Source organism: Caloenas nicobarica, chromosome 15, assembly GCF_036013445.1.
Source record: "Caloenas nicobarica isolate bCalNic1 chromosome 15, bCalNic1.hap1, whole genome shotgun sequence".
Classification (NCBI taxonomy): Eukaryota; Metazoa; Chordata; class Aves; order Columbiformes; family Columbidae; genus Caloenas; species Caloenas nicobarica.
Genome location: NC_088259.1, coordinates 1,136,849 through 1,156,493, shown reverse-complemented (window position 1 = coordinate 1,156,493; position 19,645 = coordinate 1,136,849). Strand labels below are relative to the sequence as shown.

General features: G+C 50.0%; 1 protein-coding gene across 1 annotated transcript; it reads left to right on the top strand.

Annotated features, from left to right (window-relative positions):
- The first annotated feature begins 7,367 nt into the window (after window positions 1–7,367).
- Window positions 7,368–19,140, top strand: LOC135995005 (olfactory receptor 14C36-like). The gene is made up of 3 exons (XM_065645968.1): window positions 7,368–7,467; window positions 8,779–9,314; window positions 19,069–19,140. Exons 1-3 carry the CDS (start codon window positions 7,368–7,370, stop codon window positions 19,138–19,140), a joined length of 708 nt encoding a protein of 235 aa, XP_065502040.1.
- The last annotated feature ends 505 nt before the right edge of the window (window positions 19,141–19,645 follow it).

Sequence of the window (19,645 nt, the reverse complement as noted above, 5' to 3'; positions counted from 1 at the left end):
GGAAGAAGTTTCTTCTCATATTTAATTGGAACCTCCTGTGTTCCAGTTTGTACCCATTGCCCCTTGTCCTATCACTGGTTGTCACCGAGAAGAGCCTGGCTCCATCCTCGTGACACTCACCCTTTCCATATTGATCACCATGAATGAGGTCACCTCTCAGTCTCCTCTTCTCCAAGCTCAAGAGCCCCACTCCCTTCATCATCTTCGTGGCTCTGCGCTGGACTCTCTCCAGCAGTTCCCTGTCCTTTTGGAACTGCGGGGCCCAGAACTGGACACAATATTCCAGATGAGGTCTCACCAGGGCAGAGTAGAGGGGCAGGAGAACCCCTCTGGACCTACTAACCACCCCGCTTCTAATCCACCCCAGGTACCATTGGCCTTCCTGGCCGCAAGGGCCCAGTGCTGGCTCATGGTCATCCTGCTGTCCCCCAGGACCCCCAGGTCCCTTTCCCCTACACTGCTCTCCAACAGATCATTCCCCAGCTTATACTGGAACCTGGGGTTGTTCCTGCCCAGATGCAAGACTCTACACTTGCCCTTGTTATATTTCATTAATTTTTTCCCTGCCCAACTCTCCAGCCTGTCCAGGTCTCTGGATGGCAGCACAGCCTTCCAGTGTCAGCCACTCCTCCCAGTTTGGTGTCATCACCAAACTTGCTGAGGGTGCACTCTATTCCCTCATCCAAATCGTTGATGAATATTTTGAATAATACTGGTACCAGAACTGACCCTCGAAGGACTCCACTAGATACAGGCCTCCAGCTGGACTCTGCCCCATTGAACCACAACTCTCTCGCTTCTTTCCTTCAGCCAGTTCACAGTCCACCACACTACCCGATCGCCCAGTCCACACTTCCTCAGTTTAGCAGCAATCATGCTGTCAATCATCCATGTGCTGCACTCCTGCCAGTCGTGATTGGTGCAGCCAGCACAGCCCGCCCCTGAACGCTGCCCGGCTGGCCAATTCTCGCCACCTTTCCTGCTGGCTTCAAAGCTTGATTGGCTGGTTACCTGTTAGTCACATGACTCTCCCCACCTCCTCAAATGTGATTGGCTGTCCTGGGTCCACTGACTCTATGGACTCCTGGGCGGTTGTTGCCAGGCGATGAGCTCCACCGGAAAATGAAACTGTGGGCCCTGAACAAAGGCCATGGGTGATAAAAGACACGTTGGGACCCTAAAAATGAGGATTTGTGCCCCAAGAAGGAGGCTCTGGGCACTCAAAAGGATGGGCAGATGCTACAGATTGCGCTTTGGGCCCTGAACACGAGGGGACCCTCTTGGTTCCCACCCCCGAGCTGGGTTTGGTGCCCGTGACCCCACGGAACTGACACCTGTGCTGTCCAGAGCGGCCACGGAACAGACGGAGCCCAAAGCCACGGACTCCATGAGCTCAACGGGGTGTTGTGACATTTCATGGTTGTTTCACAGGGGCGGCCCATGGACTGAGGGCAACTGTCCGTGTGTGACATCAAAGGGTGGGCAGGGGAGCGGTGGTTGGTGAGGACACATTGGATCGTGTGGGACCTGAGCCTTATGTCCATGGGGTGGAACAAGGGGTGGAGAAAGGACCGTCGTTGTAGTGACACTGCTCCTGCGTGGAGCTCCAGAGGCTGCAGGGGGATTTCTGCTCCACCGGGGACCAGCACAAGCCAGTGGCCCGTTCATGTCTGTCACCTGCTCTGGGGCTGTGACCTCAGCAGGACCTGCACAGCAGGAGTGTCCTCACTGCCAACACCGGCTCTTTGCTGTGTCTGCACCTCTGTCCCCATCTCCCCATGCTCTCCTCCCTCCCAGGCACCTTTCCCACCTCTTCTAGGACCCACCAAGGCCTCTGTCTGTCTCCATAGACACTAAAAGGAAAGAAAAACTTTCCACACTGATGCCATCAAATAACCGCATGAAATAAAAACATTTTTAAGGGGAAGTGTAACCCTAACTTTTCCCTGTCTGAATGTTTATAATAAATGTACTGCACTTTTTAAAAAAATAGTGTAGCTTTAGTTTCTACCGGGAGGGAGTGTTCTGTGTGCTGTTGACATTTGATACATATTATACCAATTTATTCATTCTCCCTGTACAGTTGCCTTCTATGCGTGCCATGTTACATCCATAGGCAACCATCCAGAATTTGTATTTAGTTTTGATATTGTTAGGTTAGCTGCTGCTCCAAATTATCTAATCTTTCATTTTCGAGTGCTCTCCTGTTGCATCCTTTGGCAGATGATGTTCTTGTCACCAGGTATATCATCCTTCCCACATAGCATGTGGATGGTTCCTAGCTGATCCATGGTGCTTCATGTGTTTTAACTTCTGCTTTCAGCATTATGTGGTGATGTATGTGTCTCTGTGTTTGTGTGGCAGGTGTCACGTCAGAAGCATTGTCCCAGCCAGGTTACTGCATCTCTTTCTCTTCTCTGCTGTCATCATGACTGTACCAGCTGTCTGATGTGCTTTCTGACCTCATGGACCCTCTCGTCCTGCTTCCCTTCTGCTGTTCAATCCTTTTCCTGCAAGAGAAGTGACAACCAGTCAGTGTCCCCTCTGTGGCATCTGGGCCTTCCAGAGCTGGACGGCTGGTGGGAACTGTCACCATCAGCCAAGGCTCTGTGTGAAGTCTCCTCCTGGCACAGGAACAGCTCTGGTTGTGCTTGGTGAGCACCACGCTGCCCAAAGGAGAACAGCAACACTCGCAGTGACTTCTGGGCAATGGGAAGAGATTATTTGAAGGCAGGTTGGCAGCAGACCCTGAGGCTGACACAGCTGACACAGCTTCCTTACAGTAAAAGAATAGACAAGGCTAACGTGGGCCTGCTGCTGAACTTCATAAGAGTAGAATCAGACAGGACTGAGGTACTTCATGGCTTCTTTGCCTCCATCTCCACCAGCAAGGTCTCCTGGGACTTTGTTCCTGAAGGCAGGAGTCTGAAGAACACCCAGGAGTGGATGGGGCTCAAGTCAGGGGTTACCTGAGCAAACTCAGACACCATTACAGAAAAGGAGATGGGTCACTTGATCAGCTCCCTGAACACAAGTGTTGCTGTGCTGTGGCATATGAGATTCCCAGGAACACCCACCTTTTTGTCCAGAGGAGTGTGACTCCTCTTGAGGTGTCCTGGCCTGTCTCCTCGCTCAAGTGGTGCGTCAGGCACCCACTTCTCTGAAACACTCATTCTTCATCAGGAGATTCTCTAGATCAATATTTATTGGAGACTGTGGATACCAGCTGTTCTGGCAATGAGGGCATTGGGAGGGGGACGGAAATAGAAGAAATTTGGCTTTATTCCTATTTATTATGGAAATGCTCACTGTTTGGCTACAGTTCTGAAATGTCTCTAATCATGCACACCAGACTTGAAGCCTTTAGGCAAGTGCTGCAGAGAGCCTTGGCTTGTAAGCGCATTTTTGATGTTAATGAGCCCTCTGCTGCCATGGTCCTGAGCTGCAGCTACTGAAAGAATGAACAAACCTCTAATGAAGTGAAAGGCAGAAACAAACCCCCAGTTTCTGAGGGTGTTTGGGACCCCACGAAGGGCCATCGCTGACACAAGCATTCCCTGTCCCTGGAGGCTGCTGAAGGAAAAGCCTGGAGACAATGGTCAGAGGTGGTAAAGGCAATGTGGAGGTGGCTCTGGTGCCATGTCAGCCCTTCATGTTTGTTTATCATCAGAATGGCCAACCCCTGACCCCCAGGGCCTGGCAAAGGAGACCCTTTCAGTCAAATGTTTCTCAAGGCTCTGCCTGTGGTCACTGGAAGGGTATTTGTGTTCTGGGTGTGGGTTTGTTGCCAAGTGCTGTTACTGTTACCACAAGGCTCTGGTTTTCTGAGGATTTGGCAATGCCTGTGAGGTCTCCCAAACCCATGCAGCTTCTTTCATAGACCTGGCAATGGTCACCGATCACCTGAGCTCTCCTAGTCCCCAACTTGCTTGAATCCTCAATTTGGATCCATGCCCCAGCACTGAAATGCACATGTTCCTTCTTCTGCTGCCCGAAAATAAAAAAGAAAAATCAATCTATTCCACATTAGCATGACCAGCCCATGCTCTTCAGGTCTTCTTCTTTAACATACTTACTGCTACGCACAGACGACTCTCTTCCTGCACTCCCATGTGTCTCTCAGACCTTTCACTCTTGTCCTCCAGTAATGGGCCAACACTCCAGGACACTGGTGCTTCCTCCAGGCTCATGGGTGATTCCTGAGGACCATCCAAGCGTGGGGAGTGTAAGAGAGGAGCAGAGCAGGTCAGCTCATGGGCCATGACTGAGCACAGCCACCTCCAGCAGCAGCCATTCCCCATCTCCCAGGCACAGCCATGCCCACAGCATGCAAATGTCACTGCCATATATGATTAGTCCAAGAGAAGCCTGCCTTCTTTCCATAACCCCCCCAAAATCTTCCTCCTATTCCCCCTCCACCCACAGACATCAACCACATTCCACTTGCAGGCTCAGACATAGTTGTAAGGATTTGCTGAAGTCATCAGCCATCACCCTTTTCTACCTCACATCCCCTGACCCTCCCACGCCACACATGGCCGGTCACTGCTGCTCAGGGCCTCTCACTCTTCAGAAGAGGCCTTGAGCTTCTTGGTTTTTCCTGGTGCTTGTTATAAACTTCCTCACTCCCTCTAGAGCTCATGGTGAGCTCTCTTGTTCATGACAGGACCTTTGTAACCAACTCTTACAAAACGGTTGTCTTTCTGTGATCATCTGTGCAGAAGGAGTGATCACAGGAAAGCACCAAATATATCAAATCCGATACCCAGTGAAATGCAAAAAAACCTTGTTGAGCCACCCCATTAGCTGTATTTTTCCAGCAAGGAGTTTCTCCTGAGAAAGTGATGCAGCCTCTGCCACTCTCTGGAGAGGCACATGAGCAATGTCCATGCACCAGGGGACACAAAGGGTGACTTTTGCAAGACCATGCTTTATCTGAACCACTTAGATATGTACTTATGGATAAGGTATCAAGCCTTATAGTGCAGCAGAGACTGGAGTTCTGAGCTCCCTTTATCCACCCTGTTTGACGCCATGTAAAATGAAAAGTTGGTTTTGATTCTCTTCACAGCCTGAAGCCCCACATGGGTCAGGAGACAAGCCAGGATACCCAACGAGGAATCACATGCTCTGCTCTTCCAGTGTTCCAAGGAATCTCAGGAATGCCAATTGCTGGGTGCAAGGAGCTGGTCAAGAGCCTCATCTCCATTTCTGTAACGATGGCTTTGCTGCCTGGCTGATGTGCAGACTCTCTACATGGATGCTGACACCTGTTGAGCAACCTGCTCTGATAGGATAAACAAGGTGGCCTGTTCTTTCTGGAACGGTGTTAGGACAGCAAAAAAGAAGAACTTGGGTTGGGGCAAATGAAAAGGGATGCAAAAGTTGTGGTCAGGGCTGTTTAGGGTTACTTGTAAAGCAGCCCTGCACGTCATGTGAATTATTTCTGTTGTCAGGGAAAACCTGAGAGTTTAGTCTATTTTGAAAACATGAAGGGTAAGGAAGGACAGCATCGTTCAAGCTGGATGAGACCTCGGGAGGTGTATTGAACAACCTCCTGCTCAAAGCAGGGTCAGACCAGATTACTCAGGGCTTTATACAAACACATCTTGGACACTTTCTGGGACACCGTAAGTGCGCACTCCTGGGAAACAGCTTCCAGTGCTTGACTGTCCTCATGATTGGAAAGTTTCTCCTTTTATCTACTGTCCTTCTAAGCCTAACCATCCATCTTGGTTTTTACCCATCTACTCATACACTGATGCAGACCATAATATCCTACCTTGGACACAAGAATATTGTGGAGGATGATGCTGGATGCCTTGCTGACTTCCAGGTAACAGAACACCACTGCTCTCCCCATGTCCACAACCCTGTCCTTTCCTCACAGAAAGCAAAGAGGATGGACAGGCATAACCTGCCCTGGGCAAACCCCGTCACCTTCTCTTCCAGACACCCAGAAATGGGGTCCCAGTGGACATGTTCTGGGGCACAGCCCTTAGTTCCCCTGCTCATCCATTGGCCATTTTTGAAAAGTGCACACAATGTGTGAGAGCCGCCAGTGGTGAGGAAGTCCCCCCGGTCTCCATGAGCTTCCATAGATGGTGGAGAGTGGCCTCACTGTGACATCATCCTGCTGTCTCAGCTCCTGGGATGCTGCCCCTCCTGTCCCATAGACTAGAAAGGATTGTGTTAGTTCCAGTGACCCCTGACTTGATCCGCATCCACCGCTGGTTGTTCTGCCTCCAGTCACAGAGGCCTGAGAGACCTTGCTAGTGAAGATGGAGAACAAGAGACACAGAGAATATCACTTCTTTCCGTTATTAAATTCATCAGTAGCAACACAGCATCTTTGTTTCTCCTTTAACTGTTCCTGAGGCTCTAACAGCTCATTATGGGGCCCTTGAATTGCCTTACAGGTCTAGACTGAGTTTTGCTCTGGACCGTTGCTGTGCTTGGAGGCTGCTGTCCTTGAAGACCAGATGAACTAACTTCTGCCACCCTGCCTTGGCAGTTTATTCCATCCGTGTCACAGCTCTGTCTGCAACACTGACAGCTCCAGCTCACCCAGTCAGGTCCCTGGCTGAGGACATTGCCTCACGTCTGGGCTGAACCACCCCAGCTGTGGCACCAGGAAACCTCTGACCTGCCACAAGGAAACCTGGTACCAAGTGTCCAAGAGCCCATGTGTGCAAAGGCTTTGCTTCAGAGCACAGACATGTGATGGTCAAAGATTGCTGAATGTCTCTTTAGACCTAGGAGTATAAAACCAGAATAAAATGTCTAAATTCATTCAACTGAAGATATTCCTCTCCCAGCTTGGAGGAATTTGGTCCTTTGCTGTAACCTTTCTGGTGTCCTGTCTAATGATGGAACAAGAGGAGATGATTTTCATACCATTTTCTAATAGGAATAGTACAATGCTGGCAAGAAGTGTCTGTGCAGAGGAGCGAGAATCAACATCACTGATTACTTCACGTTGTCTCAAAGGATGTACCCTTGGAGCCCCAGGGACAGCTCGAGGGAGCCCAGAGGGGACAGAGGAAGGGACATCATGGGCTGCTCCTGTGCTGCTGAGCTGGGCTGGGCTCCTGGGACAGAGGGAGCTCATGGCAAGCGGTAGCACTGCACAGAGACAGCTCTGTCCAGGAGCAGTTCCTCTGCAAAGCACAGCAGTGCTGAGGGCTCTGCCTGCAGTGCTGAGAAGAGAGAAGCCAGGCAGAGAGAGGGGAAGCACAGTCTGGGGTGGGAGGATGCTGAGAGATCACTCTAAGGGAAATCTTCACAGTCCTTAACACAGTAAGTCTCTGGGTGCAGGGTGGTGCAGAGGAGGATCCTGTAATTAACTCCCAGAGCTGGCACATCCCATGGCTGGTGTGGAGGAGAAGGATCTGCTCCTCAGCAGGGATTCCCTGTGTGGACAGGGCACGGCAGCTGCCTTCTCCCAGCTGCAGGGTGTGAAGCCGGGTGAGCACCCAGGGCTGCCCAGGGCTGTCCTGCAGAGCAGGGTCCCTGCACCTCAGGGCTGTGCCGTGGCAGGGACTCTGCTGCTTGCCAGGGTCAGCACCTAGCCTGCCCGGGGAGATCCAACAACACTGAGGGGAGAAGCTGTGGGTGGAAGGAGCGACCCCCGGCAGGGCAGGGTCCTTCTGCTGCTGAGTTCTCCGTGGGTCAGGGCAGCTCACAGCTCCAGCTCACTCCAGACTGCTTCCAATAGGAGGTTTCAAGGAGAAGATCCATACAGGTATTACTATAAAGATAAGGAGGTTTCCTGAGTCTGTCCTTTCAGTTTCCTATTCCGAGACTTGGAGGGTGGGGGGTCGAGGAAGGATAAATGCAAAAGGAGCTCTCCAGTTTTAACAAGTCACTGAGACTCCTGAACTGCGACTCTGAGTGATCAGCACATCTGCCAGAAGCCTTGTAACATCCCTTCAGCCACTCCTCTGCCTGTGGACAGCAGCAGCATCACATCTGCTGAACCCGTCAGCCTTAGTCTGATCTGTCCTTTTTTCCAACCTGCAAACCTCTGCTCTCAGCAGTGCCTGGTGGCTTTTCAGGGTAACATGGCAGTGTGATCACCCTCTATCATAGAAAGATGCCAGCCCAGGGCAGCTGGGAGCAAGACAGAGGAACAGACCAGCTGCCCTCACTCTGCACTGATCCACAGGTCTCCTCTTGCCTCACAGTACTCACTCTGTTCTCCTTGAGTAGAGCAGAAATACTGAGGGTTTCTGACACCAAAGAAGACTCTCCAGGGGAGTTGAAGGATTGGATTAGATGATCTTTCGAGGTCCCTTCCAATCCCTAACATTCTGTGATTCTATGAAGGTGTAAAAAACCCAAACCTTTCAAATTTCACTTTACCATCCTGTTTCATTCTCTGTCACTGTGCAGGTGCTGACAGATCCTTCTTCACTAGCAGCAGTTTCAGATGACAACTTTGAACCTCAGGTCTGTCCCCTGCCCCCCCGTTCCCATGACCCCCTGCTGCAGAGCAGGGCTGACTCCTGGGCAGCCAGCGGGCACAGGCGCTGCTCCTCACTGCACCTCCAGCCAGCACCACTCAGGGCTCAGCCACGGAGCTGAAGGAAGGTCTGGAAAAGGACAAGGGGGTGTGGAGCAGGGGAGGGTGTATGAGAAATTGATTTGATTTTGCTCAGAGAAATCTCCCTTAACTTGTCGCTATCTTTTCCTCCTATGACAGGTCCCCATGTTCACAGGCAGAGCAAATGTCCAACAGCAGCTCCATCACCAAGTTCCTCCTCCTGCCATTCACAGACACACGGGAGCTGCAGCTCTTGCACTTCTGGCTCTTCCTGGGCATCTACCTGGCTGCCCTCCTGGGCAACAACCTCATCATCATCTCCATAGCCTGTGACCAGCACCTCCACACCCCCATGTACTTCTTCCTGCTCAACCTCACCCTCCTCGACCTGGGCTCCATCTCCATCACTGTCCCCAAATCCACGGCCAACTCAGTGTGGGATACCAGGGTCATTTCCTATGCAGGATGTGCTGCCCAGGTCGTCTTTGTATGTTTCTTGTTTGGTGCAGAATACTTCCTTCTCACCATCATGTCCTATGACTGCTACATTGCCATCTGCAAACCCCTGCACTACAGGACCCTCCTGGGCAGCAGAGCTTGTGTCCACATGGCAGCAGGTGGGTTTCTCAATGGTCTGATACACATGGCCAATACATTTTCACTGCCACTGTGCAAGGGCAGTGCCCTGGACCAGTTCTTCTGTGAAATCCCCCAGATCCCCAAGCTCTCCTGCTCAAACTCCTACCTCAGGGAACTTGGGCTTCTTGTGGTTAGTCTCTTAGTAGTATTTGGGTGTTTTATTTTCATTCTTTTCTCCTATGTGCAGATCTTAAGGGCTGTGCTGAGGATCCTCTCTGTTCAGGGACGGCACAAAGCCTTTTCCATGTGTCTCCCTCAACTGGCCGTGGTCTCCCTGTTTGTCAGCACTGCCATGTTTTCCCACCTGAAGCCCCCCTCCATCTCCTCTCCTTTCCTGGACCTGGTGGTGTCTGTTCTGTACTCAGTGGTGCGTCCAGCAGTGAACCCCCTCATCTACAGCATGAGGAATCAGGAGCTCAAGGATGCTCTGAGGAAACTCATATCTTAATGTTTTCTGAAGCAATAAACTGCCCTTCTGTTTCTGCATAGGAGTTTTGATGTAACTAATTAAAGGCCCTCCCTGTAATCTGGATTTTTTGTTGTTATTAGTTGTCTTTTTTTGGTGATAACGTTGTTATTCCCTTTCTAATTCACTGTCTGCTCTTCTTTTATAACCACTGGCTGTGTAAATGAGGAGACATGATCTGTGTGTATTTAAACAAAATAAAAGGTCCTGTAGTGACTTGATTTTCACTATGTCCTTCCTGCAAGGCCCTTTGGAGCTGCAGGGACAGTTCCTGTGTGCATGGGAGGAGGGGAAAAGAGTCCATCGTGGCAGCACTGCCAGGGAGCACCAGCGCTTGGCCTTCCAGAGCTGTTCTTGTTCCACTCCTACACTCTCCTTCTCAACAGAGACATGGTGGGACACCTCACATGACTGGAATGTGGTCATGGATGGCTATGTCCTTTTCAGGAAAGACAGGCCGGCCAAGCATGGTGGTGGAGTTGCTCTTTATGTGAGAGAGCAACTACAATGTATAGAGTACTGTCCAGGTGCGGTTGAGGAGCAAGTTGAGAGTCTGTGGGTGAGAATTAAGGGGCAGGCTGGCAGGGGTGACACTGTTGTGGGTGTCTATTACAGGCCACCAGATCAGAGTGAGGATGTTGATGAGGCCTTCTACGGGCAGCTGTGCGTGGCGTCACAGTCACAGGCTCTGGTTGTTATGGGGGATTTTAACTACCCTGATGTTTGCTGGAAGGACTACTCAGCCAGCCAGCCTCAGTCTAGGAGGTTCCTCCAGTGCATTGACGATAACTTTCTGATGCAAATGGTGGAGGAGCCAACTAGGAGAGGAGCGCTGCTGGATCTCGTCCTTGCTAACAAGGAGGGGCTGGGTGAAGCAGTAAAGGTGGGGGGCTGCCTTGGTTGCAGTGACCATGAGATGGTGGAGTTCAGAATCTCCTGTGGTGGGAGCAGAATACTGAGCAGAATTGCAACCCTGGACTTCAGCAGGGCCAACTTTGGCCTTTTCAAACAATTGCTGGAGGAAATCCCGTGGGCAAGGCTGCTTGAAGGTAAAGGGGCCCAAGATAGTTGGTTAACATTCAGGGACTGCTTCTACCAAGCTCAAGATCAGTGCATCCCGACGCGCAGGAAGTCAAGGAGGGGAGCCAGGAGACCTGCGTGGTTAAACAGGGAACTGCTGGGCAAACTCAAGTGGAAGAGGAGGGTTTACAAATCATGGAAGGAGGGGCTGGCCACTTGGGAAGAATATAAGGCTGTTGTCAGAGGATGTAGGGAGGCAACAAGGAAAGCTAAGGCCTCCTTAGAGTTAAATGTGGCGAGAGGGGTCAAGGACAACAGGAAGAGCTTCTTCAAATACATGGCAGATAAAACTAACACCAGAGGCAATGTAGGCCCACTGATGAACGGGGTGGGTGCCCTGGTGACAGAAGATACAGAGAAGGCAGAATTACTGAATGCCTTCTTTGTCTCTGTCTACTCTGCCGGAGGCTGTCCTGAGGAGCCCCGTACCCCTGAGGCCACAGAGGAAGTGAGGACTATGGAGGAGTTTGCCTCAGTTGATGAGGACTGGGTTAGGGACCAGTTAAGCAATCTGGACATCCATAAATCCATGGATCCAGATGGGATGCACCCTCGGGTGCTGAGGGAGCTGGCTGAAGTCATTGCTGGACCGCTCTCCATCATCTTTGCCAAGTCTTGGGAAACGGGAGAGGTGCCTGAGGACTGGAGGAAAGCAAATGTCACTCTGGTCTTCAAAAAGGGCAAGAAGGAGGACCCGGGCAACTATAGACCGGTCAGCCTCACCTCCATCCCTGGGAAAGTGATGGAACACCTTATCCTTGGTGCCATCTTAAGACATATCAAGGATAAGAGGGTCATCAGGGACAGTCAACATGGCTTCACCAAGGGGAAGTCGTGTTTGACCAACCTCATAGCCTTTTATGAAGACGTAACAAGGTGGATTGACGATGGCAGAGCAGTGGATGTGATCTACCTTGACTTCAGCAAAGCATTTGACACCATCTCCCACAGCATCCTCACGGCAAAACTGAGGAAGTGTGGACTGGGTGATTGGGTAGTGAGGTGGACTGCAAACTGGCTGAAGGAGAGAAGCCAGAGAGTCGTGATCAATGGAGTGCCTCAAGGGTCAGTTCTGGGACCAATACTATTCAATATATTCATCAATGACTTGGATGAGGGAATTGAGTGTACTATCAGCAAGTTTGCTGATGACACCAAGCTGGGAGGAGTGGCTGACACGCCAGAGGGCTGTGCTGCCATCCAGCGAGATCTGAACAGGCTAGAGAGCTGGGCGGGGAAAAATTTAATGAAATATAACAAGGGAAAATGTAGAGTCTTGCATCTGGGCAGGAACAACCCCAGGTTCCAGTATAGGTTGGGGAATGACCTATTAGAGAGCAGTGTAGGGGAAAGGGACCTGGGGGTCCTGGTGGACAGCAGGATGACCATGAGCCAGCACTGTGCCCTTGTGGCCAGGAAGGCCAATGGCATCCTGGGGTGTATTAGAAGCGGGGTGGTTAGTAGGTCGAGAGAGGTTCTCCTTCCCCTCTACTCTGCCCTGGTGAGACCTCATCTGGAATATTGTGTCCAGTTCTGGGCCCCTCAGTTCAAGAAGGACAGGGAACTGCTGGAGAGAGTCCAGCGCAGGGCCACAAAGATGATTAAGGGAGTGGAGCATCTCCATTATGAGGAAAGGCTGAGGGAGCTGGGTCTCTTTAGCTTGGAGAAGAGGAGACTGAGGGGTGACCTCATCAATGTTTATAAATATATAAAGGGTGGGTGTCACGAGGATGGAGCCAGGCTCTTCTCAGTGACAACCAACAGTAAGACAAGGGGTAATGGGTTCAAGCTGGAACACAAGAGGTTCCACTTAAATTTGAGAAGAAACTTCTTCTCATTGAGGGTGACGGAACACTGGAACAGGCTGCCCAGGGAGGTTGTGGATTCTCCTTCTCTGGAGACATTCAAAACCCTCCTGGACGCCTTCCTGTGTAACCTCACCTGGGTGTTCCTGCTCTGGCAGGGGGATTGGACTAGATGATCTTTCGAGGTCCCTTCCAATCCCTAACATTCTGTGATTCTGTGATTCTGTGATCCCTTGTGTTGGTGCAAGGCCTGAGTGCTCTGGCAGCTTGGTCACCATCCTGCTGTGTGTCAGTCCTGTGAGCGCAGGCAGGGACAGGCAATGGGCACTTCTGTGACAGAGCTGGCCTCTATAACAGTTCTTCTGTAAAGAAAAGTGATCTCCTATGGGCAGGGCCTGAAGCCTTTGGTCTTCCTTGAGTTTCTCTCAAGAACATGCAAAAGAAAGCAGTCTGCGGGTTGAAACAGCAGTGTAGAGATAAACAATGTTTGTGTGCAGGGCTGAGCATACAGCAGTGTCCTCTCACAGCCAGGCCTCCTGCCAGAGACCTGCAGGACCAGCAGAGCAGGGTCTGGGCTATGCCCGTATGCACTGGACTCCTCTTCAGAAGCATCCTCAGGTCAACCACCATGGACTGGCCCCTCACAACCACCATTTGCAGCCCTGGCCTCCCGCCCCAGCTCACAGAGTTTGTTCTTCCCTCCATGGATGGACACTGAATGAGTAGTTCAGCAGTGCGAGTTTGTATTGTACAGATGAGATGTAAGCACTCACATCATGTACGTGAGGTGACATGAACGCGAGTGAGCACAAACACCATCAACTATTCCTTGGGATTCCATGGAGGCCTGTGGCACAGAAAAGGTCTTGAAGTCACTTGATGTTGGGAGGAACACCCCATGGGAAATCGCCTGAATGCAGCACTGAGATATCCTTGAACTGAGGTCCCTATGTCCATTCCTCATGACGTGGGACATCTCAGATGAGTACAGAGCAGGATGACACACCACAGGTCTGAGGTGCCTCCCATCCTTTGGGAGTGGCAACAGGATGTCAGAGAGACACTGTGACTCCTACCTCTGTGTGTAGAAGGGGAAGGATCTGTCTCTGAGCATCCCTGGGTACATAAGGAGTCCATGAGGCCAGCTCAGATGTGGACACCTGACAGAACTCTGACATTTCTGTGTGTGACTCCAGGAACAAACCCCATAGGCGCAGTCAGATTCATCTCAGCTGCCTTAGACAGGCTCATTGCAAGTGCTCCTGTTTGCTACATCAGCCATGCCCGTGATTCTGGGTTGTACTCTGAAAGCACAGAGCCACCAGACAGGTTGTGGGGTCCTTGCAAAAGGCAGACATCAAAGCCTTCTTCAAGAAGGGCAGGAACAAGAACTGGGAGAACTGCAGGGTGGTCAGCCTGCCTCTGTCCCTGGGAAGGGAATTGGTCATGTCCTCCTGTAGCCATTTCCCAGCACTTGAAGGACAAGGAAGGGATTGCTGAAACAAAATGCACAGGAGAAAGCAGGGTATGTCGTGTACATGGAATTTTGCAAGGCCTGAGATATGGTCTCCCGTGGTGTCCTTATAGCCAGATTGGTGCTGTCTGGGATGAAGAAATGGATGTTGGGTGGAAACTTGGCTGAATGATCAAGCACAAATGTCATAAAAGGTACAAATATTTCTGTGCAACCGGTTACTGGTGACATCCCTCAGTGACCAGCATTGGGCAAACACTGTTGAATGTCTTTATTCTCCCCCTGTATGACGTGACGAGTGCACTAGCAGCTCTTTTGAGGATGGTGCAAAGCTGGGCAGAGGGCTTGAATAACCTCACCTGGTTGACCCTGACAGGATAGTCATACAAGATGATGTTCAGGGCTCTCTTCAAATGTGAGTTATCCTATGATTCAATGAATCTTTATCTTGGAGAGGTTTTGGTAAAATGAACATATGTGTGAAGAAGAAAAAAAAAATAAACAGGCAGAGTAGGAGATTTAAAATGTGTCAACATAAATACAGCACTTCCTGTGAAGAATGTTTCTCCATTCTCTCATTCTCCATTAGTAGGAAATAGATTTCATCAAATTCATAAAGCAAGCATACTTTTACCTGGTCAGGTCCTGGGCCATAAGGCAAGTGATGGAGGTGTACGGTGTTTTGAGGTCAGTTGTGTCTCAGACACTCATAATCCAGTCGGAAGCGTGTGGCTGTGAAGGGGACAGAGATGTCAGTTCTCCCTCTGGAGGTGACAGCCCAGCATCAGGGACATGGCTGGGAAAGAACCTCTGCCTAAGTACCCACAAGCCCTATCCAGGAAGAGGCCTTGGAGAGCGTTGTCATGTCCACTCTGCTTGAGAACATGACAGGACAGCAGCAGGTACATGGTCATGTCTGTCAGAGAAGCCGAAAGGCCAGCAGCAGTCGTGGGATTTAGAAGATCATGGTGAGGTTACTTCTCTCTGGTCAAGTAAAAGACCACAAGAAGCCTAACGGGTTGGGTTCCCTGCATGAAGAGCATTTTCTGGGATGGTCGACCTTTCCTTGGTGGAGCGAAAAAGCAGGAGAGAGGAAAAAAAAAGTCACAAAGTGCAACTTGAAAGGTGAGGACAGGATATCGGGAGGAAGAAATGTCACTAGAAGGGCAGTGCTGTGGTGCAAGAGGTCACCCAGAGGGAGCTGGATCAGCCCATGGTTTGTGTCCCAAAGAACAGCCAGTGAGGGTGCAGACACATCAGTGAAGGGACAGAAATGCTGGGGTGAGAGCAGGTGGGGAAGCGAGATGGGTGTCTACAGCCTGCAGGGAAAGAGGGGCAAGTGTAGGACCGTGTAGAACAGCCTGTGATGGAGATGGCAAAGGGCGCTGGTGATGCTGGAAGGCACCAACAGAACCCAGGTCTCTGTCCCCTTGGCCATGGCAGTTGTCTCTGCCACTGAGGCTTAGGAGAAGACATGTTGTGCTCATGGCACTGGGGCCTCATTTCCTCCTTGCAGCCCCATGGGGAAGCTGGAAGTTGTTGTACCAGTGTTGTCCTTCCCTCGGCCTTGCACACCCACATCCCACAGTCCCAGGAAGAGCCCTGAGCTGTGTGTGAGGGACAGGATCCCCCTTCCCAATGCCTGGAGGTCATGGCTTCTCCTTTCTGCTTCAGAAAGCAAAGCAAGCAAACTCCCCCTGGGAGTTACATCACTTTTCTTTACATCAGATTCTCCACTGAAGTTTGCACCTGGTTGTTACAGCTTTTCTGCAGTTGCCAAACGTGATGCCCATCTACAGGAATGGCAGGAAGGAGGATCTGGGGAACTACAGATCTGTCAGTCTGATTTCAGTGCAGGGTAAGGTCATCGAGCAGATGATCTTGAGTAACATCACACAGCACTTACAAGAGAACCATATGATCAGGCCCAGTCAAAATGGGTTTGTGAAAGGTTTGCCCCGTACAACTTTCTGCCACATGGGTCAAGTGCGCTGGACTTCATATGGAACTTCTGGTAACTGTGTGTTGTCCAGGTTACTATAAGTCACCTCTAGCATGGCCAGGTCCCTCTGGCACTGGATTCCTCTCTCCATGGTATTCCTCTTCCCTGGATTACATGTAAAATCTTCCTTGAAGCAATACTTTTCCTTTATGCCTGACAGGAGTTGCCTCCAGAGGCTGAGGGCTTGTGCCCCTTTTGCAATTACTTTGTCAATACCTCCTTTCGCAGAAAGGGATCTCAGCTGCTTGGCTTCCCTGTCCGCCAATTCAAGATTTTGGCCCCATTATCCCAGCACTGGAGCAACCAAGCGACAGTGTGCTTGTCTGGACAATGCCCAAAATATTTTTGCTTGTCTCACAGCTCATTCAGGGATAGGAATCAGGAGGCTGCCATCTCATCTTCTTCCTCCTCCCCTTCTCATGATGGCCCTGCTTTTTCATCATCTCTTAGTAAATGAGCTGACTTCTGCTTCTAAACTTTCTTCTTTCGTATAGGTGGCACCGATACTGGCATGGGTTTGTCCTCTGGCCCATCTGCAGTGCCTGTCACCAGGGTTTGAGTAGCTGCAGTGCTTGTTGCTGGGGACTGAGTAGCATCAGTGCCCATTGTGAGGGTAGGAGTAGCCATAGTGGTGGTTGTGCTGTCTTCAGATCCAGAGACTTTCTCTTCCCCTCGGGGGTACTGAACAGCATTGAACAGGGCTCGGTAGACATGGGCCAGGCCCCAGCACACTGCAGTGATCTGTGTCTCCCTGGAATTGCTAGGGTGACACCACACATCTTCTGAATATCCTACTATTTTTCAGGATTCTACCCTTGTTCAAGGGTCAAGTTCCAAAACACTTGAGGCAGACATGGTCCTAGGCATTTGCTGATGCTATTCCACACACTCTGCCACTCAGCCTTGGGGCAGATATCTGGATGATATTCTTAAATTGCTTGCTAATCTTTGACAAAACAGAAACAATACTCTCAAGAGATACTAATAGAAGTATTTTAACTACCAAAGGCTGTTCACGGTAATGATAAGTTATTGTGATGAAGGAGGAAACATCATAGAAGAAGGTAGAAAAGGTGCCATTCTGTATTTCCTCCATAAAAACACTGTTGGAAGAAGAGGTGTAATTATAGTTGTCTCCACATGATAGTGGCCAAAGAACACTAATGTCTTCATTATAAAGCTGAAATATCAGATTAAACTCAAGGTCAGTGTTCTAATAACAAATTTCCCAGGCAAAACACCACTAATCATTGCAGAGCACAGTGATGTGTGAACTCCAGCACCCATCTTTAACTTGTACCGCAAAAACAGGAGCAGAGATCAGATCAAATAAATGAATATCAAGAACAGATTAATTGATATTGTGACCCACATCTCTTAAAAGATAGAAATCCTTTAATATGCTCTGCTTAATCTGTTGTTATCTCAAATTTTTCTTGCACCATGTTGTGCACCAAAGAGGACTGCTGTGGTTTAATCCCAGCCAGCAACTGGGACCACACAATCGCTCACTCACTCACTCACTCCACCTCCCCAAGTGAGATGGGGGAGACATAGGGGAAAGAAAAAAACCTCATGGATTGAGATAAGAACAGTTTATTAGAAGAGCACAGGAAGAGAAAACAATGATAATAATAATAATAGCAATAATAATAATAATAATAGACTATACAAAAAAGTGATGCACAATGAAATCACTTACTGCCCACAACACTGATCATTTCCAAGCACTGGTATTTGACCCCTGTACAACTTTGTTTTATATAAAGCTTGGGTCACCTTTGCTCCCTCCCAAATTCTTCTGCATCTGGCAGATTATGGGAAGATGAAAAGACTTTTAATATCTCGTAACAACCAAAACACCAGTGTATTATCAACATTCTTCTCATACTAAATCCAAGCCACAGCTACTAGAAAGAGTGCTAGGCCACTCTCCATCATCTTTGCTAAGTCTTGGGAAGTGGGAGAGGTGCCTGAGGACTGGAGGAAAGCAAATGTCACTCCGGTCTTCAAAAAGGGTAAGAAGGAGGACCCGGGTAACTCTAGACCGGTCAGCCTCACCTCCATCCCTGGGAAGGTGATGGAACAACTTCTCCTTGGTGCCATCTCAAGGCATATCAAGGAGAAGAGGGTCATTAGGGGCAGTCAACAGGGCTTCACCAAGGGGAACTCGTGCTTGATCAACCTCATAGACTTTTATGAGGGCATAACAAGGTGGCTAGATGATGGCAAAGCAGTGGATGTGGTCTACCTTGACTTCAGTAAAGCATTTGACACCGTCTCCCACAGCATCCTCACTGAGGAAGTGTGGTCTGGATGATTGGGTAGTGAGGTGGACTGCGAACTGGCTGAAGGAGAGAAGCCAGAGAGTCATGATCAGTGGAGCAGAATCCAGTTAGAGGTCTGTACCTAGTGGAGTCCCTCAGGGGTCAGTACTGGGACCAGTATTATTCAAAATATTCATCAACGACTTGGATGAGGGAATTGAGTGTACTATCAGCAGGTTTGCTGATGACACCAAGCTGGGAGGAGTGGCTGACACACCAGAAGGCTGGAGACCTGGACAGGCTGGAGACTTGGGCGGGGAAAAATTTAATGAAATATAACAAGGGCAAGTGTAGAGTCTTGCACCTGGGTAGGAACAACCCCAGGTTCCAGTATAAGTTGGGGAACAACCTGTTGGAGAGCAGTGTAGGAGAAAGGGACCTGAGAGTCCTGGGGGACAGCAGGATGACCATGAGCCAGCACTGGGCCCTTGTGGCCAGGAAGGTGCCATGGTCCATTCGGTGATGGACTTGTGATGGTTCATTTATCTTGATCTCGAAGCGCAAAATTAAGGCAACCAAAATGCCAAGGAGTTATAATTCAATCAAACAGTTTTACTTTATTATTTTGCCCGTAAAGTGGCACGCGATAGAGAGAGAGGAGAAAAAGGAAAGAAAAGGAAGGGGAAAAAAAGAGTTGGCTACCACCACAAGTTCCAAAGGCATCGCTATGGTCTCAGGCCCTGTACAGCATCCTGCTGGTCCTCCGTCATGATCCGTGATCCTTTCGTAGGGAGATCTCAGCTATGTCCAGCTGGGCATCATCTTTTATGCTTCTTCAACCCCGCTCGCTCCCATGGATTGAGGCCAATCACTGCCTTGGTTTTGCAATGCAGGCTGAACTGCACAGGCCCAAAGAGTCCCTGCTTCGCTTGCCAGAACCCGTCTGCTCCTGCGTCACCTCAATTCAGGGGTCTCTTACTGGTCTGTTGGGTGACCTCAAGACCTTCGTCAATCCTCTGTGCATGCTCTTCTTAATTGGCCTTAGTTGCAGGTAGGAGGTGGGGGCGAGTTTGGCTGAGGCAGCAGGTGAAATCCATACAGCAGCTATTGTTACCTGTAGCCCCCAGGTCAGAGAGACCTGCACAACACAATTCTTTTCCTCAGGCATCTCTCCAAGTCATTGTCCGATTCTTTCTATCAGGGCATTTGTTCTCCAAGTCCCTCATGGCGATGTTCAGGCAAATACTGTTCTTTGAACCAACTCTTACACCTTCCAATCTCTGATTTCTGTGATTCTGTGAGATGGAGGGGCCAGGAGAGGGAGATGTGAGGAGATGGATGGATGAGGATATAGAGACACTAAGAGA

Coding starts and splice junctions, on each gene's coding strand:
- LOC135995005 (XM_065645968.1), top strand. CDS start 7,368: ATGGCTGGTGTGGAGGAGAAGGATCTGCTCCTCAGCAGGGATTCCCTG. Junction 7,468..8,778: donor GCTGCAGGGTGTGAAGCCGG/GTGAGCACCCAG, acceptor TGCCATTCACAG/ACACACGGGAGCTGCAGCTC. Junction 9,315..19,068: donor GGGAACTTGGGCTTCTTGTG/GTTAGTCTCTTA, acceptor ATCCTTTCGTAG/GGAGATCTCAGCTATGTCCA.